The sequence below is a fragment of the Martes martes genome (genome assembly GCF_963455335.1).
Source record: "Martes martes genome assembly, chromosome: 5".
Lineage (NCBI taxonomy): Eukaryota > Metazoa > Chordata > Mammalia > Carnivora > Mustelidae > Martes > Martes martes.
In genome coordinates this window covers 100,182,243-100,206,168 of record NC_137892.1, presented here as the reverse complement: position 1 = coordinate 100,206,168, position 23,926 = coordinate 100,182,243, and the positions used below count along the sequence as shown (strand labels likewise).

At 38.8% G+C, this 23,926-nt stretch overlaps 1 protein-coding gene across 1 annotated transcript in view; it reads left to right on the top strand.

Annotated features, from left to right (window-relative positions):
* The first annotated feature begins 1,786 nt into the window (after nt 1-1,786).
* PRRC1 (proline rich coiled-coil 1) overlaps nt 1,787-23,926 on the top strand; it is a 39,098-nt gene continuing 16,958 nt past the window's right edge. The window contains exons 1-7 of the mRNA XM_080804773.1: nt 1,787-1,925; nt 6,412-6,534; nt 7,413-7,802; nt 9,797-9,957; nt 13,012-13,114; nt 16,839-17,002; nt 22,846-22,949. Coding sequence (XP_080660899.1) covers nt 6,432-6,534; nt 7,413-7,802; nt 9,797-9,957; nt 13,012-13,114; nt 16,839-17,002; nt 22,846-22,949 — 1,025 coding nt within the window. The 5' untranslated portion in view covers nt 1,787-1,925; nt 6,412-6,431. The remainder of the gene's footprint in view (nt 1,926-6,411; nt 6,535-7,412; nt 7,803-9,796; nt 9,958-13,011; nt 13,115-16,838; nt 17,003-22,845; nt 22,950-23,926) is intronic.

The window sequence follows — 23,926 nt, the reverse complement described above, 5'->3', positions numbered from 1 at the left end:
TCTCTGTTTCCTTGTTGTTCCACAAAGGTGCCAAACACCCTCCCTTGGAGCCTTTGTGTGCCCTTCCTTCCAGCCAGATAACCACAGGCCTGCTTCCTTACATGTCCCTGCTCGAGTCCCACCTCCTCGGAGAAGCCTTGCTCACCCATCCTATCCAAAGTGGCCAGTTACTGTCTATAACAGATCGGTTTATTGATTATCCTGAAAGTGCTCATTGTAAACACTCTGTGTTCCTGTTCATAGCCTCTCTCTCTCCTGTTGAGCATGAAAGCCTCCTAAGTGTCAGGACCTTGTCTGTCTTGTTCGTTCTACATTTCCGGTATTAATGCTCAGTACAGTGCAGTCAGTGATAAATAATTGTTGAATGAAGAAGCGAATAAACCTTATAGCTATTAAGGGTGTCGACCAAAGAAGATGGAGATGGTGACTACTTTCAGCCCCGCCCAAACAACACTTTTAGAAAAGTAACCTGGATAGCTACCTACGCACATTCTCTGAGGATGGAATAGGAGTCACCACCAAAAGAAACAACCCACTGTAGCAGCAAAGGAAGATATGAAGAGAGGGCATAGTTTAATACTGTCAGCTGTTTAATGAGACGTTTTAGAATGTTTACAACTGTCAAGTCCAAGAGATCTATTCATGTGAAATCTAGAAATGGGCTCCTAAAGGAATGTGGAAGGAACAAAAACAATTTTTTATGTGTTTAACATTCAGCAGTTGAAAAAGTGCTTTCATACTACTCATTTGGACTGTTACCTGCCTGAGTTAGAGATGGCAGATAATACTATTCTCATCTTACAGACGGAATTAGGGAGACCGGAGGAGGCTAAGTGACCTATACAAGGGTGTTGTAGGACTGCACGACTGGTGTTAGGGTAGTGTCAGACCCAAACCCAGACTTTTTTTTTAAGATTTTATTTATTTGTTTACTTACTTACTTATGAGAAAGAGCAAGAGGACAAGCAGGGGGAGTGGCAGAGTGAGAGGGAGAAGCAGGTTCCCCAGTAAGCAGGAAGCTTGAGGTAGGGCTCCAGTCCAGGACCCTGGGATCATGACCTGTGCGGAAGCCACCCCGGCACCTTACAAACCGAGACTTCTGGTTTCAGATTCCTTATTTCCCTCTCTCGCACACCGTTCACTTACTTATTTAATGTGCATTACTGAGCACACACTGTTTCAGGAGCTGCTTTAAGTGTGTCACATTAAGTTAAGAAGGTTATAATCTTTGCCTTTGGTTTTTTCAATTAAGAAGAAAAAGAATGTACGTGTACTAAATATTGTTGGGAGGAAAGTAGCAGTAGCTGCTACCCTTTTCCCACCCGCTTTTTATTTCCCCCGATGCAACTGCTGTTATCTGGAAATTTTGGTAAATACGCAAGTCCCCTGTCTGTCGCGTTTGTGAAGGGGGCTCCTTTATGCAGTTGGGGATTGGACAGGACGACCTTGGCTGGCTCATCGCCACTCCGTGGGCGGCCACCGCACAGGATAAGCGAGCTACACCTGGTAACGATGCCGTTCTCGCGTGTAGGGCTGTGGAGTGGGAAGCATGACGGTGCTACTGGAAATGCTCCCAGAGGGGCCGGGGCCGAGTCCCGGGCCAGGAGCACCGCAGGTCCCAGGTATTCAGACGAGTTTAACCTGCGTTCCCGGGAGGGGCGTGGCGCGACGAGCCTCCCCGTGGGCGGGGCGCGGGGCGGGGCAGGGCCTGACGACGAGGCTCCCAGCGGGCGGGGCGGGGCGGTGCGTGGTCGACGTGGCAGCCGCAGGGGCGTGCGCCTTCGGTGGCCATTTTGGAGGCGGGGACGCGCAGCGACGAGCTCTTGCCGGCATCTTCGTGGTCTTCTCGGAGCAGTAGTCTTAGCACCCCGAAGTCCTGTCCCGCACTTTCCAACTGCCACGCATACGCTCTCTCGGGCCCCCAGGTGAGCGTCAGCCTGGCAGCGACGCGGGTGCTGGCGGGCGGCGGCGGGTGCCGACCCCTCCAGGTGGGCGGGCCGGCCGGCAGGTCCGCTGGATGGTTAGGGTAGCTTCGGAGCCCCGCAGTGGAGTCCCGAGCGCAGGCTGTGCTAGCGTGTACGGCGCGGCCCGGCACGGGGACCCTTGGCCAGGCGAGCAGTCCCCGCCGCGCGTTTAGCACTGTGGGTGCGGGTCCTGGGTCCGGTTCCGGTCCTTTGCTCCGGGGCGCGGACCCAGCCTGGCGCCCCTGACGGTTTGGCTCCGCCTTCCAGCGCGCGGGAGGCCGGAACGGGACGGGCAGCAGTCGCCCGCTGACCTTAGCCCGGCCCGGCCGGGAGACGTGGCAGGGCCTGCGGGGAGGCCGCTGTCTCCAGGCACAGGATGCCGGCCGTTCCCGCCTTCTCCCGACTCCTGGGTCCGCGCACTGGGAATGGCAGTGGGAAGGAGTTTATTTTCCCCAGGTTCCCCCGGCTTTTGCTTTCTGCTCTTTGTTCGCTCTTGGGACCGGTTTCCGGCAAGCTGGCAAGATAGCTCCTATCCTAGATGGGCAGAATTTATATCCATTTCTGCCTGTCAGGGTAGGTATTTTTGAGTGACAACATGTACTTGCTTGGGAACATGACATTTTGGCGTTCCGGTCTTTTTGCTTTACAGCCACTCTTTCATTCAGTTAACATTTATGGAAGTTTATTTTGGGGTCAGAGCTGAGAATGCATAGACAAAACTCTCACATCCTGCTTTGGCGTTCGTTGTTTGTTAGAGCACCAGTAATAACTGCTTTTAAGGCTTTTACTTTGATCAAAGCTGCATTATTCCATTTCTTTATTGTATTCTTATAAGTAGCCATTCACTTTGTACCAGAAAAACCATAATGGATGCAAATTGGAAGAGGAGGGTCAGCCAGAGACTGAGGACTCAATTTTCTAAGCTATTTTTCATTGCTTTCTTTAATGTTGACACATTGATAACACTTTTTATGCTGAAAAGGTATGCACTAAAACCTTTACCAAGTCTGACACTTCACTGTAATCACAATAGCTTTTCTTCAGTAAGAAGGCATAATGTTTATGTACACCGAATTTACCTAATAACCTCATTAAGCCTCTTCTTAGTGTGTCTTTTAAAGACTGAGAAATTGATCCTTTGTTGCAGGTTTTAGGTTGTTTTCATTGCACAGACTATTTTGCCAACACATTCATTAATTTAGGGATCAAGATTATCTTTAAACAGGACTTCTACTGGCCATTGTAAGGATTTGGTAGCATCTGTAAGGAGGAAAACGGGGAGATGAAAAGAGGTGGTTTTGGCAGGGAGGGATCAAGTCCCCAGAAGGCTGTTTGTGTTCCAGTTTATCTCCCTTTGGTGTAGAGGTACTGAGTGAAAAGATGTTTGCCTCCCTGATCCCTGGTCTCTACTTAAATGCCATAGATGTTTCCACCACATTCACAACCAAACTCAAAGTGTTGTGTATTTCTACCTCACCTCCTCCTACTCAGTCCCATTGAAACTGGCTTCTAGCCCTGCTCTTTCCATGGAAACTGCTCTGTGTTCATATTTTCAGTTTGGAAAATCAGTGACATTTTTTCAGATATCACAGTACTTTGGCATTTCTGCAGCATTTGGTACTGCTGCCCCTTCCCACCTTGGAACTTCTTTGGCTTTTGGACACCACAGTCTCCTGGTTTTCTCCTTTTTGGTCATTTCGCTCTTTGCAAGCTCATCTGCCAGGCACTTTTTCAAGGATTGGTTGGGTCATCTTTTCCTTTTCACTTGGTATTCTCTCCTTAGATAACCTTATCCCAGAACATGACTTTAGGACTCAGTAAACTGAAGAAACCTACACTTACTGCTAAACCACAGACTTCATCAGTGTCTCTATTTGGATGTTTCAAGGAGCTTAAACTCGGTATGTCCAATTTTAAACAGTGCATAATGCCCCTTCCCAAAAAAGAAGACATCAAACCTCTTGACCTTTTCCCGTGTTCCCTGTCTTAGTGAATGCATAGCCATCTATACAGTTGTGTAAGTCATGCCCCATCTCCAGTTTTTGGATCTACCCATTCTTCCCTTTCTCCCCTGTCATCATATTAGTCAAGGCCAAAGCTTCTCACTCTTGCTACTATTGATATGTGGGGCCAGATAATTCATTCTTATGAGGGTTTTCCTGTGTCCTGTGCAATTTTTAGTTGTATTCCTAGCCTTTACCTACTAAATACTAGTAGTCCCTCTAGTTCTGACAACCAGAAATGTCTCAGATGTTGCCCATTGACCCCTGGATCCCTCCTCCCCTCCCTGCACTTTAGAGGCACTTGCCTTGGGTGTTATCAGTTCCTATATGAACTACTTCTCTCCTTCTTTTTTTTTTTTTTTAAATATTTTATTTATTTATTTGACAGAGAGAGATCACAAGTAGGCAGAGAGGCAGGCAGAGAGAGTGAGAGGGAAGCAGGCTCCCTGCTGAGCAGAGAGTCCGATGTGGGACTCGATCCCAGGACCCTGAGACCATGACCCGAGCCGAATGCAGTGGCTTAACCCACTGAGCCACCCAGGCGACCCTACTTCTCTCCTTCTTAATAGTCTCTCTGCATTTACTCTGATGGCCCTATGTCCCAACCTGCATACTGTGGTCAGAGGAATGTTTTCAGAACACAAATATGAATTGCTAAAAGCTGGAATTAACCTAAATGTCCTTTACCAGACCAATAGATAAACTGTGGCACATCAGTAAAATGGAATACCATTCAGAAATTTTAAAAAACCCCAACTAGTGATACATCCAACAACTTGGGATAGGTCTCAGGAGCATTATATTGACTGAAAAAAAACCAGTCTCAGAATGTCATATGCTGTATAGTTCTATTTAGGTAACATTCATTAAATGAGAAAATGATAGAGAACAGTCTCTTGCCACAGCTTGTGGTTAGTGGGAGGCTCTGACAAAGGAGCACCACAAAGGAGTTTCTTTAGAGTGATTGTGGTGTTGGTTACACGAGTCTTTGTGTATGATGAAACTTCATGGAGCTACACACACACACACACACACACACACACACAGAAGCATACACATGTAAAAACAGGTGAAAATCCAAAATCCAAATAAAATCAATCACTGATTACTAGTACAGCACCAGTGTTAAATTCCTGGGTATGATCACTCTACTGCAGTTAGGTAAGATGCTGTTGGTGGGAGAAGCTGGGGGTAGGATACTCAGGAACTCTGGCCTATTTTTGCATCTTTTTGCAAATCTAAAATTTCTTCAAAAAAGTTAGAAGGCAAATATGTCATCCTCAGCTTGAATGCTGTACGGTGCCTTTGTGTCCTTAAAAAACCCAACTCCTTGATGTGGTTTATAAGGTTCAACACAGTCTGGGTTCTTGCCTGTGTCTCCAGTCTTCATCTTTTTTTCTGTTCCTTGTCACATGGGTTTTCTTGAACATGTCTTGTCCCCTCTACCTTACACTTGTACACTTGGTGTATATTCACTTTTTCTGGAACCTTCCCTACTTCTTTTCCGTTGCCTAATGAAATTCTACATCTTTTAGATCTCTGTTTTAGATCTCAACTGTAAATCATATTCCTCTCAAATAGGATGGTGTTCTTACCCTCAGAGCATAATTAAGGCTCCAGTTCATTGTTCATTGTTCATTGTTCATTGGTGGTATTACTTGACCCTCTGCTATACTGGACTGTAAGTATTGTCTTTGCTTACATTGTATGTCCAGAGGCCCTGGTACAGTGCTTGGCTAGCAGTTGACTTTCACTGAGTATTTGTTAAATGACTGAACCCATCAAAATCAAAACCAGAAGTTTTATTTAGAAGTTTTGATTTTATACTTGAGACAGGCTTGAAAATTTTTAATTTTTAAGGAAGTTTTCCCATATTTTATAATCCATTTTTCTCTTAGGACCCTGCTATCTAGTTACCATATAACATTCTTGCTGAAGTTAACATTTCTAAAATATGAGACATATCATTTAGCCATTACTAAGTATGATTTTAAATGTGAACTAGAGGCACTGGGAAGTGAGCACATTTCAGTTTTTGTTTTTCATGTTAATAGAAATACCCATATATGATGTTTTATGGGAAAAGAAGAAGAATAAACAAATAACATATTTTTATTTTAAATGTAATAGTAACTGGAATGAAGATAAAAGTCTAACGTAGATTCATGTGGCAAAAAATTGTATTAGTGAGTTACTGTTTGAAATTTATGAATAATATAAAATTATTTCTCAATTATAAAGTATGTGTAAGAAAATGTTACGTGCACATTAAACATTGTCACAGACAATGTTTTTCTAGGAGTTTTGACAGAGCCTTTATCCAGAAATAAGTGGCATTATAAACTGTATAGACCCTGTGTCTTGATGATTTTTTTTCTAAAATTATTCTTTGAAACTACACTTGATTACTGTGCAATATATGTTCCATTTCTCTGTTTTTACAGTACACCATAATTGAAGAAAAATGATGGAAGAGAGTGGAATAGAGACAACCCCGCCGGGGACTCCTCCACCACACCCTGCAGGTCTGGCTGCAGCTGCTGCAGCTTCCACCCCGCTGCCTTTAGGTACATGGCGTTGCCAGCATCTGGTGTGGCTGGATGGTAGTAATGATGCTGTTAACTTTTCTCAGAGTCGGTTATAAGAAAAATACATAGACGAAAACATTTCTGATTTTTCCCACGATGAAGCGAAGTGACCTTTTTTTATTGAAGCCCAAAAGTTTGTTTTCCTTTGGGTAAACTTTTGTTCTCTATATTCATACTGACTATAAATCGTCATCTTAGGACAAAAGTATCCCAAAAAGCATGTGTTAGTTTTGTCTCATAGTCTGTCACTTTGTGATGATCAGCCTCCTGACCAAAATTTTGGAGTCACTATGTAGGTTTTTATGCTGAAGGCATCAAGGGTGAAAAACAGCTCTATTTTCTTGGGGGGGGGGGTGGTGGGAAGCAAAATGAATGAAAACACAAAGATCTATTTACGAATAGGACTGTAACTTAATTTTATGTAACTGCTACTTTTAGGGGAGTTGAAAGCCATTTGCACTTAGTCGTATGTGTTGTATATTTTAAGGAATTTTTTTTAAAATATTTTATTTATTTATTTGTCAGAGAGAGAGAGAGAGAGGGAGCGAGCACAGGCAGACAGAGTGGCAGGCAGAGGCAGAGGGAGAAGCAGGCTCCCCGCCGAGCAAGGAGCCCGATGTGGGACTCGATCCCAGGACGCTGGGATCATGACCTGAGCCGAAGGCAACCGCTCAACCAACTGAGCCACCCAGGCGTCCCTGTGTTGTATATTTTAAATAACACATTAAAGATAATTACTGGGTTATGGTCTGTTAAATTTTTAAATTTTCCAGTAAAAAAGTAATGAGATACTTTGAAAACTAAGTGAATGAAAAGCATTTCTAATTTTGTGGGGTTTTTTCCTTCCCATCTTCCAGCTGCAACCAGTTCTTTCTCTTCTCCAAATGTGTCCTCCATACAGTCCTTGCCGCCACATGCGTACTCCACCCCTCAGCCGTCCCTCCCTCCTGTGAGGCCCTCGGCACCCTTGCCCTTTGTGCCGCCTTCACCGGTCCCTTCTGTTCCAGCCCTCACTACTTCTATCCCACCTCCTGTCTCTCTACCACCTGCTGCTGCCTTCAGTAATCCTCCTCTATCCCACTTCCCGGCTTCATCGTCTGCCCAAAGCACTCTTTTATCTGCACCCCCTTCTGGTCCTCCCACATCGGGATTTTCCGTTGGGGCAACTTATGACATTACAAGGGGACATGCAGGAAGAGCTCCCCAGACGCCCCTGATGCCGTCATTCTCCGCACCTCCAGTAACAGGTAATTCTCTCTTACTGATACTTTGAAATAAATGGCTACAGTTAATGTTTAAATATGTATTTTAATAACTGCTTTATTGGTAAATAATTTATATACCATACAATTTACCCTTATGTTAAAGTATATAATTCAGTAATTGTCACAGTATTTACAGAGTTGTGCAGCCATCACTGTCATCAGTTATAGAACCTTTTAATCACCCCCAAAAGAAGCCCTGTACCTATTAGCAGTTACTCCCTACTTGCTCCCGATGTTCACAGCCCCAAACAACCACTCATGAGCTTTGTGTCTCTATGAATATACCTATTTTGGATTTTTCATGTAAGTGGAATCATACCATATATAGTCTTGTGACAGACTTCTTTCACTTAGTGTATTTTTTTTGAAGATTTTATTTGAGAGAGCAAGTGAGCGAGCGCATGAGTGTGGGAAGGGGAGAGGGAGAAGCAGACTCACTGCTTAGCAGGGAGCCTGATGCGGGGCTCCATCCCAGGACCCGGGGATTGTGACAAGAGCCGAAGGCAGACATTTAACCTACTGAGTCACCCAGGCGCCCCTCAGGGTATTTTTAAGTTCATCCATGTTGTAGCATGTGTCTTTGTAGCATTTGTCTTTGTTTTTATGGGTCATTATTCTGTAGTATGGATTTTCCTTCCACATTTTGTTTATTCATTTCATCCATTGTTGAACTTCTGTGTTGTTTCTACTTTTTGGTATTACACATATGGCTTTTATGAACACATGAACATGAACATGAACACATGAACATGAACAAATGAACATTTGTGTACAGGTTTTTGTGAGGACGTATTTTCACATCTCTTGGGTATATAACTAGGCATGGAATTGTTGCTTTCAAGAAACTGCTAGACTGTTTTCCAAGGCATTTGTACCATTTCACTTTCTCATCAGTACTGTTTGAGTGTTTCAGTATTGCTGCATTACTTTTTTTTTTAACTTTTTTCTTTTTTGCCGCATTACTTTTAACTCATGTCTTTGATTTCTGGAGTTTTCTGTTCTCATGTTTTGGTATTTACATTATCAAAATAAAGGTGATGTTGCTAGTAATAAATTGTGTGTGTTGCAAAATGTAGAGTATGTATACTGTATGTAGTGTCAGATAAAATTCTAAATACTAGTTCTAATATTTTGTATACTTACAGAGAGACATCAAGGTGATATTTGAGAGGTTTTATTAAAGCTTTACTTAAAAGGATGGTCCAGGGAGTAGGGAGTATTTTTATTTAGTCAGGTAAAATTTTAAAACCAAATAAAAGCATCATGTGTGCCTTAAGTTTATGGTGATGGGCCATCTTCTTTTCTAAATTGGTTATACCTACTTTTCTAGCTTCCCTGGAATGATTGTTGGAAACCAGTATTAAAACTTCGTCCTTGTCATCCTTTGCCTGTTACTTCTTGTTTTAGGAAAAGAAGTAACTTTGTTCTGATTTTTATTAATCCAACTTTGCTAATCTACTTTTACTAATAAAATTTTTTGCATAGTATAGGCATTATGTCTATGTCTTTGAATATGTGAATTTCTTTTTTTAGTTAAAGTAGGGCATATAAAATAAATATTAATTGTTACATGCTTTTATATGTTGGTCTTGGGTGCTCACATCAATAATTTTTATGCATTAAAGGGATTAGAATTACAGTTGCCCACATCCAAGTGCTAAATAGGACCAACAGGAAGTACTTTTTGATACATATTTTGTCCATTTTCAGGACACTTGGTTAAAAAGTCTACAAGGAAATTTCTTCAGAATTTTGTTTTTGTTTGCATTTTATAAAGGTTTAGGTGATCTTGGAGTGCATACCTCAGTCTTGAAATGCCTGAGTATGTATTTACATTATGTACGCCAAGAATCACCAAAACCTTTATAAAATATGAAAGCTATTTTGAGTACTCATCTCCTATAGTGTATCTTCTTTTTACAGAAAATTGCTTATGAAATAAATTATATACATTGGAAATTTTTGCCATTTACTAGGTATTTTGCCGACTCCCATTACTCAGCAAACCAGTTTGACATCGCTGGCCCAAGGACCGGGAACCACATCAGCCATTACGTTTCCGGAGGAACAAGAAGATCCTCGAGTTGGTAGAGGTCAGGATGAAGCATCTGCTGGTGGACTCTGGGGTTTTATTAAGGTAACGGGTATTGAGTTTGAAAGTTATACTGAACTTTTTAATTTTGAAACTATTAGATGTTCATTAGAGTGATTTTTGAAAACGTAGAATGGTATAAGGAAAAAATAAAAATTCTTTTTATTCTTGTCCAGTTTTCTGTAGTTCTCAGTCTTTTTATGTGCATATCTCTACAGTTGTAATTTTTTAGATTAATCAAAATAGGTTAGTAACATGTGGACACTATTTTGTATCTTGTGTTTGTCTTTATCTAGCATATATCAGGAACATCTTCCCAGTCATAAATACTCTGCAGAAATTTTTTTTCCCTTTATGGCTGTTTTTGCCCTGCTTGCCATAGGGCATTTATTTCCCGTATTTTGCTAATGTAGTTTAGCATTCTGTAATAGTAATTTTTTTTTTTTAAGATTTTATTTATTTGACAGAGATCACAAGTAGGCAGAGAGGCAGGCAGAGAGAGAGAGGAAGGGAAGCAGGCTCCCCGCTGAGCAGAGAGCCCGATGCGGGGCTTGATCCCAGGACCCTGAGATCATGACCTGAGCTGAAGGCAGAGGCTATAACCCACTGAGCCACCCAGGTGCCCCTGTAAGAGTAATTCTTTTTTTTTTTTTTTAAAGATTTTGTTTATTTATTTGACAGAGATCACAAGTAGCCAGGAAGGCAGGCAGAGAGAGGGAGGGGAAGCAGGCTCCCTGCTGAGCAGAGAGCCCAATGCGGGGCTCGATCCCAGGACTCTGGGATCATGACCTGAGCCGAAGGCAGAGGCTTAACCCACTGGGCCACCCAGGCACCCTGTAAGAGTAATTCTTACAAATAAAACTATGATGAGCACTCTTACATGCAGATCTCTATGCCCATCTCGTTTTATTGAGGTTAATTTCTGATGAATGTCAGGGTAAACATTTAAAAAATTACTTAAAAAAATGACTCTCCGGGAGGGTTATATCAAAATAGACTGTCCAAGCATTTTTCACTTGCCGGTACTGATTATGAATTCGAAATAGAATTTTTTCTAATTTGATAGACAAAAAACATAACCTTATTTTAATTTACATTTCTTGGTTACCAAACTTGAACATTTTATTCATGTGATTTTTTTTTTTTTTTTTTTTGGTCATTTGTATTTTTCTTTTGTGAAGTCTCTAGTCATATTCGTTGCCCATTTTTTGAATTGGGATGATTTTCCTTTCTAAATGAATTTTTAAGAGCGCCTCATGTAGTAATATTTTATTATATGCTGTCATATATTGCAGTTTTCTCATATTTTTATCTTACATTTAAATTTTATTACCCTTTTTTGACACAAAAGCATCTAAATTTTCAGGAGTCTTTTTTTCAGTCTTTTTCTTTTCATTTTTTTTATTAAAAATAACCTTCTCCCACCACAATATGTGGTAAATATTTTTCTGTGATTTCTTCTAATTCTTTTATGGTTTTATTTTTTTATACCTAACCAATTTAATGTTGCTGACACTTAACTTTATTACGTAAAGTAGAAGTCAAACTTAATTTTCTTCCATCCACTTACTTGACTCCTCCAACGTCCTATTCCAGTGTTGTGATATGTCATCTTTATCTTAGTTATGCAGTTGTGTGTTAATGTCAGTTTCTGGACTCTGTTCTGCTGTTTAGACTGTCTCTGCAGTATTACCTAACTATTTTAGTTACTGTTAATTCTGTTTATTATTATACTAATACTTAGTGAAAGTCTCTTCTGCTTAGGTGAGGATGGGGAATATGCATTGATGAGTAAGAAAGCAAAGGTCAGTTCCACGTCTTTGCATTCATAATGATCTATCAGTATTTGGTTTTATAAGTTTGCCAGTTTCTCTCTACTTGAGAATTTTTTTTTTTTTACTAGTCTTTTCTGTTAATTTCTCTTAATGAATTTTGGGATTACTGTGTCACATTCCTCCCAATATTCAGAGGGTTTGGCTGGATCTTAATTATATATTAAATGTATTTTTGAATTGGTAGGTGGCTAACTAATTCACTACATTTGAATTTTATGTTTCACAAATACGGTATTTTTCAAAGCTTCCTTTTTTTTTTTTTTTTTTTTTTTTTTTAATCCTTCTGTACCTTTTCAAGGTTTTCTTCATACAGGGATTACTATTACTTTCCCTGGTTAAGAGCATGTGTCAGTGTGTCTGTTAGCACTTGTACCCAACTCAACTCTGCATGTCCTATAAATCACTCTTCTAATATTCTGCATATGATTGGTCAACAGTTTAATATCAGCATTACGGATTCAGCTTTTTCTGAATCACCTTGGTTCAGTGATTGGTTGGAAGAAGTGGAATGATGGCCTGTTAGGCAGGTGCCATCTCAGGAGCCACTGCTCCCATGAAGCCTTTTTTCCACGGGAGAAGTAGAGCACAAGAAGGGAATACTCAGACCTTGTTCCTTCTGTTTAATAGTGTGGTTTTAAGAATTCAGAGGAATAGGGCTGAGTTAAAAGAGAAAATTTGGGAATAAACACAACAAACGGGAAGTAGAAAAAAACATTAATAGAAGATAACAGAGTAATATATATTAATAGGTAACTTTGGGGAGTAAGGATGAGAAATGTTGATATTTTTATTTTTTTCTTAGGGAACAAAGTATGTGTCTATGGAGACAACTAATTATAGTTTTTATTTGGGACCTTGATGGATAGGTTTTGCCTAGTCTTTGTTATAAATAAGAAGATGTGAAATGAAATTAAAATATATACACACAAAGAAATAAGATGCATATGTAGGGATACATGTGTAAAATGAATACATATGAATATATACAGCCATAAAATGAGTACACATATGTGTGTGTACATGGAATTCCTAGGTCAGTGCTCCTCAGAATGTGGTCTGCACACTGCCGTGGGTCTGTGAGAAAGAGAAAGTGAGAGTGAGCCTTTTGAAAACTTGACAGCAATTTGACATTGCTGTAGCCTTGTTTTTCTTACATTTTACCAAATTACAAGTCTGTGATGTATCAGAAACATTAGAGTTTTCTTTCACCGTCAGGTGTTCTTTGCTTAGAATGGGTGTTTATGTGTTATTTTATCTTGTGCAGGGTGTGGCCGGAAATCCTATGGTGAAGTCTGTGCTTGATAAAACAAAACATTCAGTAGAAAGCATGATTACAACGCTGGACCCCGGCATGGCTCCTTATATCAGTATGTACTTAAGATAGAGCAGCATTTGGCTATGTTTTTAAAGTATGTGCCTTTGTCAGCCTCTCACTGTTACTCCATAGTCTTGTAATCAGTGAAAATCCTCTTAATGTTGTAAGTTGCTTATAAGTCTTAGTATTATTAATTTATCTTTTTCTTAGTCACAAATTTTGAAAACGCCATAGGATGAACTTTGGGAGGAGTAAGACCAATATGCATTAGTATACTAATTAGTACACTTTAATTGTAAGTACTATATTTTAATTGTAAATACGGTTAGTGTTGCTTTGTATGAATTTTACTTTATTCACTAAGGACATCTCAAGTGATACTTGTTTATATTTGATTTTGGTAAGTGTCCAATTATCTGTTTTAATTAAATGTGATTATGCTTAACCTGGGAATAATATTTTTAGAGGAAGTTAATCTATTTATTAAGAATATCTGATTAATAGGTTTGGTGGGGAAATTATTTTAACCACCCTTGAATCCTCCTTCCCAAGAATTCTGTAGACTTGACATAGGCATACATGCTGTCTGCCATTTAATTTCGAATGTACCTGTCCACTATGTGAAGAAACAACCACTTTAGCAGGATCTGTGGGCAATTATTAGTCATTCTGTTAAACATAGCAACTTGGAAGCCAAAGCTGTGCACTAGAACAGAGATTTTCAATAGCAATAAAAAATCAGTATCTTTCAGCAGTCCTGATCCTGTTGGTAGTTTACAAACCAGTAAATGTCAAAGGACAAGATCTTAGTCAGAATTATCATTTATTAAGTGCTTGCTCTGCCAGGCAGTACTTAGGAACTCTGCAAGGTAAGTATTTTCCTCAAGTTGTAGATGAGGAAGAGATGATCTCTCTGAATCTGGGTTCAGAGAGATGATTATCCTCAGCCACACAGCTTGGTGGAGCTATATTGAGCCCATGTTCAGTTTGTTTCTGCACTTAGCTACTTTGCTTCCCTGAAAGTAGAAAATTGATTTAAGTATCAAGTCAGCTGAATTGTTCTTTGTGTTTGTAACTGCCAGAGGATTTAGAAGTTGGACCCTACCATAGATAAGACTTCCGATATTCATAATAATCGAGTTTGACATAATTCATACATCATATATATTTTTTTCTTCATGAGGTCAATTTTTTTAAAGACATTATTTATTAGAGTGAGAGAGAGCACGAGACAGGGGAGGGTCAGAGGGAGAAGCAGAATCCCCAGTAGGTGGGAAACCCCACGTGCGACTTGATTCTGGGATTTGGGAATCATGACCTGAGCTGAAGGCAGATGCTTAACCGACTGAGCCACCCAGGCACCCGACACAAGCTCATATTTTGAATGAGGGAAAGAAAGGAATTAGTATTTTTGGAGTCCTTGCTATTTTAATAGGTACTGTGTTAGACTGTGAAAGCAGTTATTTACTCCTTAGAACAAGCCCTGTAAGGTGGCGATACTTTGCTGTGAAGAAACGAGCTCAGTGACTTCACGGATGTAACAGAGCTAATGAAGTCAGGATTCAAACCCAAGGCTTTATCTCAGGCCAGTAGTCTGCCTGACATCAAGAAAAAGGCAAAAGATGAAGGGGGTAGGGTTCTGGGGGAAGGTACGAAATGAAATGTCTGTTAGTGAATATCATAACTTAACATGATCTTAACCAGTTAACTGTAAAAAGCAGTAAAACTAATATGAAAAAGTTGACACCTTATTGACAGGCAGTGAAAGCAAGGCCATTCTGATGTAACAAAACTTGAATTAAAACCCAAGGTATTTTTAGAGAAATATTCTAGAAATCATAACACTTTAAGATGTATCAAGAAAACACAAGAACTGTTAGAAATGGATTGTAACACAGTTTAGGTTCCTACATTCTTAGAATTACTTTTCCCATCATCATTAAAGGTGGGACTGCTTATTACAAAAAGGCCAAAAAAGCCTTTTGAGCTGAAGTTTAGTGGAATGGTACTCATCTAGGGTCAAGAGACATGTCCCACATGAAGAAAAAAATGAGTAAAAGGTATATTTCTTCTTTTCTCTCCTATGGGACTTAGTGCTTTTAGGTTTTAGTAAATTATGAAATTCTAGTAAAGATGGGATCTGTAGATCCTATTAGGAAAAAAGATTATGTGATAAAAAAGCCCATGTATTTTGAAAGTACTGTCAGCTCTTCCACAACAGATTATGAAGAAGCACAGCATCATTTCTGGGGCAAAATGGTTTACCAAAGCATTGGTAAACAAAAAACAGCTTTCTGGATAAATCTATTTTACTAGTGATAGCCACTAACACTAAGTAGCAAAATATGCTATGTTTAGAACTAGGTCTTTGAACTGAGTATGTCACAAAATGTTAGATTAAGATTTATTTAAAAAATTAGATGTATTTGATTCAAATTACTCTGTCTAAATGGTAAAAAGGTTTTAAAAACAATTGAAAGTAAAACTTTTAAGATTTTTATTTCATATCTTAGCCTTTTTAAATTTCAAGTTTTATATATGTTGGTGTTGCCATTTCCTTATATGCTTGCACATTAGAACAGTAACAGATGTTTAATTTATAACTAAATATCCTGTTTGTGGCATCTACTGTTTATTTTTTTCTTTCAGTGATAAAGATGCATGATAAAAAAGTTGACTCCCACATTTAAACTTTTGTAGATAGAACACGTATTTCATGGCAGTCCTCGTTTAGTGCAGACTTCTTTTCAACTCCCAACAAATTATTTATCAATAACAGTCTTCATTTTCATTTCCTGTTGTGTATCTTAAATGTGTAACTTGTATTTCACAAGTCACATAGTTCATTTCTGTGGTTGCTCAATAGTTGAAGGCCTGGGAATTCCAACATCCCCATGGTATTAGAAGTTTGTGTATAATAGATGTGTATCTTTGTTAACCAACAGCAGAAAAACCATTTTGATTTGCAGCCTTAAAATGCAGTGTTTCAGCCAAAGTTTAAACTTACTAGAAAATGAGATCTCGTGAAACTAATAGTGACATAGTAGAAAATTAAACTTTTTTCATAGCTGTTAGAACATTCCTTCCCAAACTGACATCTGTGGGAAAACTTTCTAGGAGTGGATGTTTACATATTCAGATTAAGTATGGAAAGTACTGGATTAAAGTCATGAATTTTGACTTTTGGTTTTCTCAGAATCTTGAGTTAATGTTCATTGTGAATTTCCAAGAAAGAAACGTGTAGAGCATCTCCTAAGCTTATTTGACCACAAAATGCTGTTTTAAGGGGGAGGTACTAATGCATTCTGGAACAGGATTCCATAGGGGGGAAAAAAACTGTTCCATCTGTGGCACAGGGGATACTCAGAACCATTAGGAGGTATGTACTATATTCTGCCTGCAGATGAGACTCCCTCAGATAATGTATTAAATGCTCCTTTTTAAGTCAGGAAAAGATGGTAGTTTGGGTCTAAACACATAATAAGATGCTGTGAGATGAGGGGATGAAAATGTGTGTGATGGATCAGCTGTGTAGTGAAAAGAGGACTTTGGAGTTTGGCAGATACAGGTTTGAGTCCTGACATCATGGCTAAGTAAGCAGCTGTGTCATCTTGGACAAGGCCTTATCAGTCTTAGTTTCCTCAGCCTATTAAAAAGTTCATCATTTGTGTCTTGCGGTATTTTGTGAGGTTAGTAATAATTATATACTAAAATGTTAGTACATGGCTTTTTTGCTTAAGAGAATTTCATTATTTTATTTTGGAATTAATTTGTAGAATCTGGAGGTGAACTGGATATTGTAGTGACCTCAAATAAAGAAGTAAAAGTTGCTGCTGTCCGAGATGCCTTCCAGGAGGTCTTTGGCTTAGCTGTGGTCATAGGGGAAGCTGGACAGTCCAATATTGCCCCACAGCCGGTAGGCTATGCAGCTGGATTAAAAGTGAGTAATACAACACCTTTTTTCAGCATAAAGAAGCTGGTAGTTAATTTTTTCATAATTTGATGATAATCTTTTGTCTTTAAGGAGCTAATGGGTTTTTACATTCTGAGGTATTGATTGTCTTGGTTTTTATTTTGACAACTGTTGTGTTATGACAATACAGTAGAGTTTTAATTTAAAGAAACTCAGGGTCATGTTTGATGCTTGGGGAGGGGAGGAAACACATGCAGAGAGCACAGAGAGTAGTTCAGAAGAAATCTTAATCGATTGCTATCCTGTAAGTCCTACTGAACTTAAACATTTTATACTGAAATTATAGTATTACTTGAATTCTCTAAGCTTTACATTACTATCACTGTTAATAATAATTTATACTTATGTATTTCTTCATGGTTTTGGAAACTCTAACATATTTGAAATTTTCCAGAGTAGTAATAGGGTTCTAGTAGGCAGGTTCTAGATTGACCCTCTAAGTCTGCCTTTTCCCTTGTGCTTGCTGACGGGACTCAGCATTCATCAGAAAGCTTTCGCTTGCTTCCTCGCCTTGATTCTTCCCTTCTCCATCCTTTTAATTCCCTTGTCTTAAAGACCCAACTAGCTAGCACCTTACAGGTATGTATTAACACCTTTATATAACCAGAGTTTGCCAGGATCTTTCTCTCTTTTTTTTTTTTTTGCCAGGATCTCTTTTTTAATGGAGACCTATTAAATCTTACTATCAGTAGTAATATCAAAAGGAGGGCACTGCCTTAGTTTTTCCATAGTGAGAGAAGAGGATCTTGTGATCAAGTCTGTACATAATAAACTCTCCGTAACAGGGACAGATGATAGGATAACTTACTTTAAAGAGAAATTTCATACAAGCGCATAGTGACACCACCACTTAGTATTACACAGTTTGTCTTCTGTTCTGGCCTATTACTATTAAAAAATTTGTCCCACATCTGCATAAAACCAGTCCAATTCCCAGTGAACTAGAACTGGTCCCCCCAAACCAGTGAAGGTTAAAGTTCTAAGAATCCTGTCCTCCCGGGCGCCTGAGTGGCTCAGTGGGTTACGCCTCTGCCTTCGGCTCAGGTCATGATCTCAGGGTCCTTGGATCGAGTCCCGCATAGGGCTCTCTGCTCAGCAGGGAGCCTGCTTCCTCCTCTCTCTCTCTCTGCCTCTCTGCCTACTTGTGATCTCTCTCTGTCAAATAAATAAATAAAATCTTCAAAAAAAAAAAAAAAGAATCCTGTCCTCCCATATTATTTATTTATTTATTTTTTACCACCAGCATACAGACACACAGGAACAAATGAACATTGAACCAGGTCATCAGCATACAAATATCTCTCCCGCTTTAAAAAGCAAACAAAAGAAATTTTTAACAGATTTTTTCTTTAACCTCCTCTTCTCGTGATCTACTACCTTAATTTTTATTTGCTGCTTTTTGCAGCAAAACTCCTCCACAAAGAATTGCCAGCATTTTATCTCTAGTTGTTCCCTTCATATTCTCTTACCCCTAGCCCCGTCAGGTGCTCAGCCTGACTCCCTAGAGAATGCTGTACAGGTCAGCAGTGTTCCCCATCTTGTTTTGCCTGTCAGTGGCTTTTGAGACAGTTATTCTTTATTGTTTCTTTCACTTGACTTCTGAAGTGTCACACTTTTTTTTTCCCCCTGCCTCACTATTTGCTCACTCCTCTGTGCCTCCTTTGTTGGTTTCCCCTAATGATCTTGTCTTTACATTCCTTCCCTTGTGAGCTCGTAGTGTCTCATGGCTTTAAATACCATCTGTGAGTGGACAGTTTGAAGTTTCTATCTTCAGCACTGGCCTCTCACCTAAACTAGATGCATGTAGAAGTTGTCTTCTCAACACCTTAAACTGAATGTCTCAAACTTAGCTGTATCTAGCATCCATCTGCTTTTCTTTCCTCCAAGCTTGCTCCTTTAGCCTTGTCCATCTCTGTTCATTGATGGCAGCACTATCCTTCCATTTTCTCAGGTGAGAAACCTTAGAGTCACCCGTAACTTCTCTCTTTATCCATGTCTGGTTCTTCAAGAAATCTTGTTCATCCTCCACACTTGTTCACAGTGTGTCCAGCATCTGACTCCTCACATCTCCACTGCAGTGTCTCTCTGGAACCTTGCCATTGCCTACTAGGAGGCCATCCAGTTTTAGTGTTATCTGAAGGTAACTTTGTGGCCCTCTAGGTCATTCTGAGCAGAGTAGACCGGTAATCCTTTTAAGTCATAGGTCAGAGCATGTCACTTGTGTTTCAGCACTTTATATTTTACTCATTGTAAACCCACATTCCTTAGGGTGGCTTCCATGGCCCCAACACAGTCTGGCTGATGTGGCATTTGTTTCCTCTCTGGCTGCTTCTCCAGCTGACCTTCTCCTTGCCCACTCACGCCAGTCACGTTGTCTTCCTTCTGTTCTTCATACTTGGCTGGCATGCTCCTCTCTTAGCCTTTTCTCTAGCTCTTTCTTCTCTTTGGGACATTCTTCCCTCAAATATATACTTGGTTGACTTTCTAAACCTTCTTTAAGTCTTCACTGTAGTCTTCCTTGCATGGTGAGGTCTGTCCTCACTGCCTGCTGAGTACTACATTCCACATTTACATACCAAGATCACCCTTCCTCTCCTCTCTGTTTCCTTTCTTGTAGTACTCAGCACCTTCTACACTGTGTCATTTAGTTTTATATTCATGTTTTATGTTTTCCCACAGGAATTAATGTCCTCAAGAGCAGGAATATTGGTTTGGGTCACGGATGTGAACTCTTAGATGTTCTTTAAAATGAATATCTAGCAGTTCTATCAAAATGTCCAGATGCTAAATATCAGGGGTGCCTGGGTGGCTCAGTCAGTTATGCGGCTGCCTTCGGCTCAGGTCATGATCCCAGAGTCCTGGGATCGAGCCCTGCATCGGGCTCCTGGCTCAGCAGGGATCTGTTTCTCCCTCTACCCTTCCCCCCTGCTCGTGATCTATCACTCATGCTCTCTCTCTCTCTCAAAAATAAATCTTCAAATAAATAAATTAATTAAACCTTAAAACACCAGAATTAAAAGTGCAGGGGTATGTTTTTAAAATTATTTATTTCCTCAAGTAAATAGTCTAGTATGCAAATACTTTCATTGTGATGTCTGCTTTCACTTTAACACCCTATCAGTTTCATGAGGAGAATAAAGATTTTTCATTTAATAGCACTCTAGTGGCCCATCCATTGTGGTATCTTGATTGTGGAGGTTTGATCAATCAGTGATCTTCAGACTGGTCTAGAAGTACCTCTGTTGATACACAAAGATTTTACAAGGTGTAAGGAGACCCAGAGAGTTTTAAGGAACTCAGCTTCTTCAGCTTCCGTATGTACTCTTGCCTAAAAATTTTCTGCCTGAATACTTACCTGTGATTAATTAAGGTAACTTGTTCTCCTTTCCCATCTCCCCCTTACAAAGCCCACTTTGCTTCCTTTGGAAAATGAGACATACCTTGTATCCACTAAATATTCACGTGATACATTGCCTCTCAATATAAAATATTCCCAAGTGTCATCTGAAGGAAGGGACAATTCAGAATAATGTTTTTGATGTTGGGAATACAAATGACATAATGCCTGTGTAAAACCCTTTTGGAAGTCATGTGGCTTCCTTTTGTTTGTTCCCATCAAAAATAAAGAGGGGACCAGACAGAGTTGTCAGCTGATAGGCCATTAATTTTTGATGATAAATCACCATGTGATATTTGGAGTATAAATCAAAATTTCACAGTTTTTAAAACAAGGGGCTTAAATATTTTGTTATAGTAAATACTATTGCATAGAAGATACTTAAAAATCATTAGGTGCTGTTCTTGAAAGGCTGAGATTTTTTCTGAAAGAAAAACCTCATCTTCTAGATCATACTTCAGTTTATGTTGTGGTTTCACCAGTGTCCAACAGATTCATTTGTGCTATTGGTTTTGCCTTTCAGATTCAGACATTTGGGTTTCTTTTCCATAATTCTTAATGAAAGCTTAAAATCAAAATTCATTAAAACTGATACATGCATAGGAAAATCATTTATAAATTTATCAGTTCTTTATTCTTTTCAGAAACAGTAGAGGGAGCTAATGAGAAGAAAAATAATGTAGAATCTTAGAATATTAAAATTTCAATCCAGATTTTTTTTTACTCCCCATCAGATTGTATTTGAAGTGATTGGCTCCTTGAAGGAAAACTGAAGTTTTAAGGAAATAAATCTGCTATAATTAATGTTAGGAAGCCCCTGAAACTTATGTGCCAACCATTAATTTCATCAAAAAGCCTGTCATAGTTACAACCACTGTTTTATAACTTATATTCATCAAAGATGTAGATAACATTTACATGCACATTAGAAGCAGCATGGGATTTTGATTAAACAAAATTGCTTAGTATAAACTCTTAGAGTACAGGGTAAGCTCTGGGGGCCTTTCTGTATCTTTCTTCTGTTCGAGACAATTACTTGAGTGTGGCCTCAAAACTATGTAATTCTTGATTCCTTACACTTCTGAAAATAAAGTTAAAATTTCATTCTCAAAACATTTGTAAGGGCTAATCTTAAAGCGTCTATATTTGTGATTCCAGAAGATGCCACACTTAATTAACATCAGAGGAGAAGAGGCACATATAACCCTCACCTCATTTTTCTTATGAAATAAAAAGCTCTGTGCTATGGATAGTAGAAAATGAACAAGCTTATTAGTTTCCTGGAAGCATCAGATCTAGGGCTATTTTGTTGCAGTGCTTAGCTGAGGTATCTTCAAAGAGCCAGGGATGAATCTCCTAAATATCCCACTAATCCTATAGTAGTTTTAACTGAATTAACATTTATTTAAACTTACTCATAACCTTTCATCCTTCATCATTATAAGCTAATGTCTTAAATTGGTTTATCCATTTTCATGCACTGGTCACCTTCTCCTCTTTATTTCTGTTGTCTCTGAAATAAGTTCAGTTATCTCTAGAAGTGTCCTAGCTTTTGAAATTCTCATTTGATAAGGATTGACCACTTTTTCTTATTCACTACTTACCTCTGCTGTCCATAGTAAAAGTAGGTTAATGTACTATCCATGGTAGTTTTATTCAAAAAAATAGAACACATTTTGTCTTGCTTTTTGAATACTGACTTTCACTTCCCTTATGAACAGTGTTAATGAAGTGATTCAGATAAAGTAGTAAATAGCAATTTTATTAAAAAACTTGGAGTTTTCTACCATAAGAAATGTATTGATGATTTTGAGTTATCTGTACAGTGTTCTCAGTCCCTCAGTTTTATTGCATACTAATAATTTTCTTAAGTTTCAGTGCAATATACACATTTGCAGTTAAAAATAAATTACCAGTCATTTTCGTGCATATTTTAAGGCTATATTTAAAGGAAGTAAGAAGCCAGAGAAAAAAACATTCACTTTGATATGATTGCCTACCTAGATACCTCAAGAGAAAATTAAATAAAAACTACTAGGACTGAAAAAAGATTTTTATCAGTAAGGTAGCCCTTAGCAGATCAACATTAAGAAGTACATAGCTTCATTATATTAGTAATGACCAATTAAAACATTAATATAAATATCCGTTTCATAGTAGCAACCAAAATAATAGTGTATGTGGGAATAATTTAGAATGTGTTGTATGAACTGTTAATACCAAGGGGCACATGATTGGATTTTTTTTTTTTTTTACTATTTATTCTTTATACTTCCATATTTTTTGAATATTTACAGTGAGTGTATAGGTGTTCATGTGTAAATGTATATGTGTACTATTGTATAACCGTAAATTAGGATATTTGATACTGAATGATTAGAAGTGGTCTCTAACCTCCATGGTTGTCATTCAGGGTGCCCAGGAACGGATAGACAGCTTGCGTCGAGCTGGAGTGATCCATGAAAAACAGACTGCTGTGTCAGTAGAAAACTTCATTGCAGAATTGCTACCTGACAAGTAAGAGGCTTTTTTTTTTTTAATAACATAATAACAAATTTGCTTTCTTGTAGTGAGAACTCTCAGGATCTACTCTTTTAGCAATTTTCAGATACACAATACAGTATTGTTAAGTGTAGTCACTGTGCTGTACATTTGACCCTCATGACTTATTTAATAACTGAAAATTTCTGTCTTCTAACCTGCTTCACTCATTTTAGTCGCCTCTGCCATCACCCTGCCAACCATCAGTCTGTCTTTGTGAGTTTCTTTTTTTTATTCCATGTAAAAGTGGGATTATATGGTATTTATTTTCTCTGACTTATTTCCCTTAGTATAATGAAGGTCCATGAATGCTGTTGGAAATGGCAAGATTTCCTTGTATTTCCATGGCTGAATAATGTAATGTGTGTGTGTGTGTGTGTGTCTGTGTCTGTGTTTATGCACACACCACATTTTCTTGATTCATTCTTTCATTGACAGGCACTTAGGTTGCTTCCATGTCTTGGTTATTGTCAGTAATGCTGCAGTGAACCTGGGTAGGGGGTGCATATATATCTACAAGGTAGTGTTCTCATTTCCCTCCAGTAAATACCCAGAAGTGGAATTGCTGGATCATATAGCTCATTTAATCTTTTGAGGAACTTCCAGATTATTTACCGTAGTGGCTGCACCAGTTTACATTCTTATCAAGGACTTTCTTTTTCTCCATATCTTTTCCAACACTTTTATTTTTTTTACATTTTGGTAGTAGCCATCCTAACAGGTGTTAAGGTGATGTCTCATTTTGGTTTTGATTTGCATCTCCCTAATGAAGAGTGATGTTGAGCATCTTTTCATGTGTCTATTGGCCATCTGTATGTCTTTGGAAAACTATTCAGAGCCTCTGCTCGTTTTTTTTGTTTTGTTTTTGTTTTTGTTTTATTTTTTTTTAATTTTTTTATTTTAATAAACATATAATGTATTTTGCCTCTGCTCATTTTTTAATTGGATTCTTT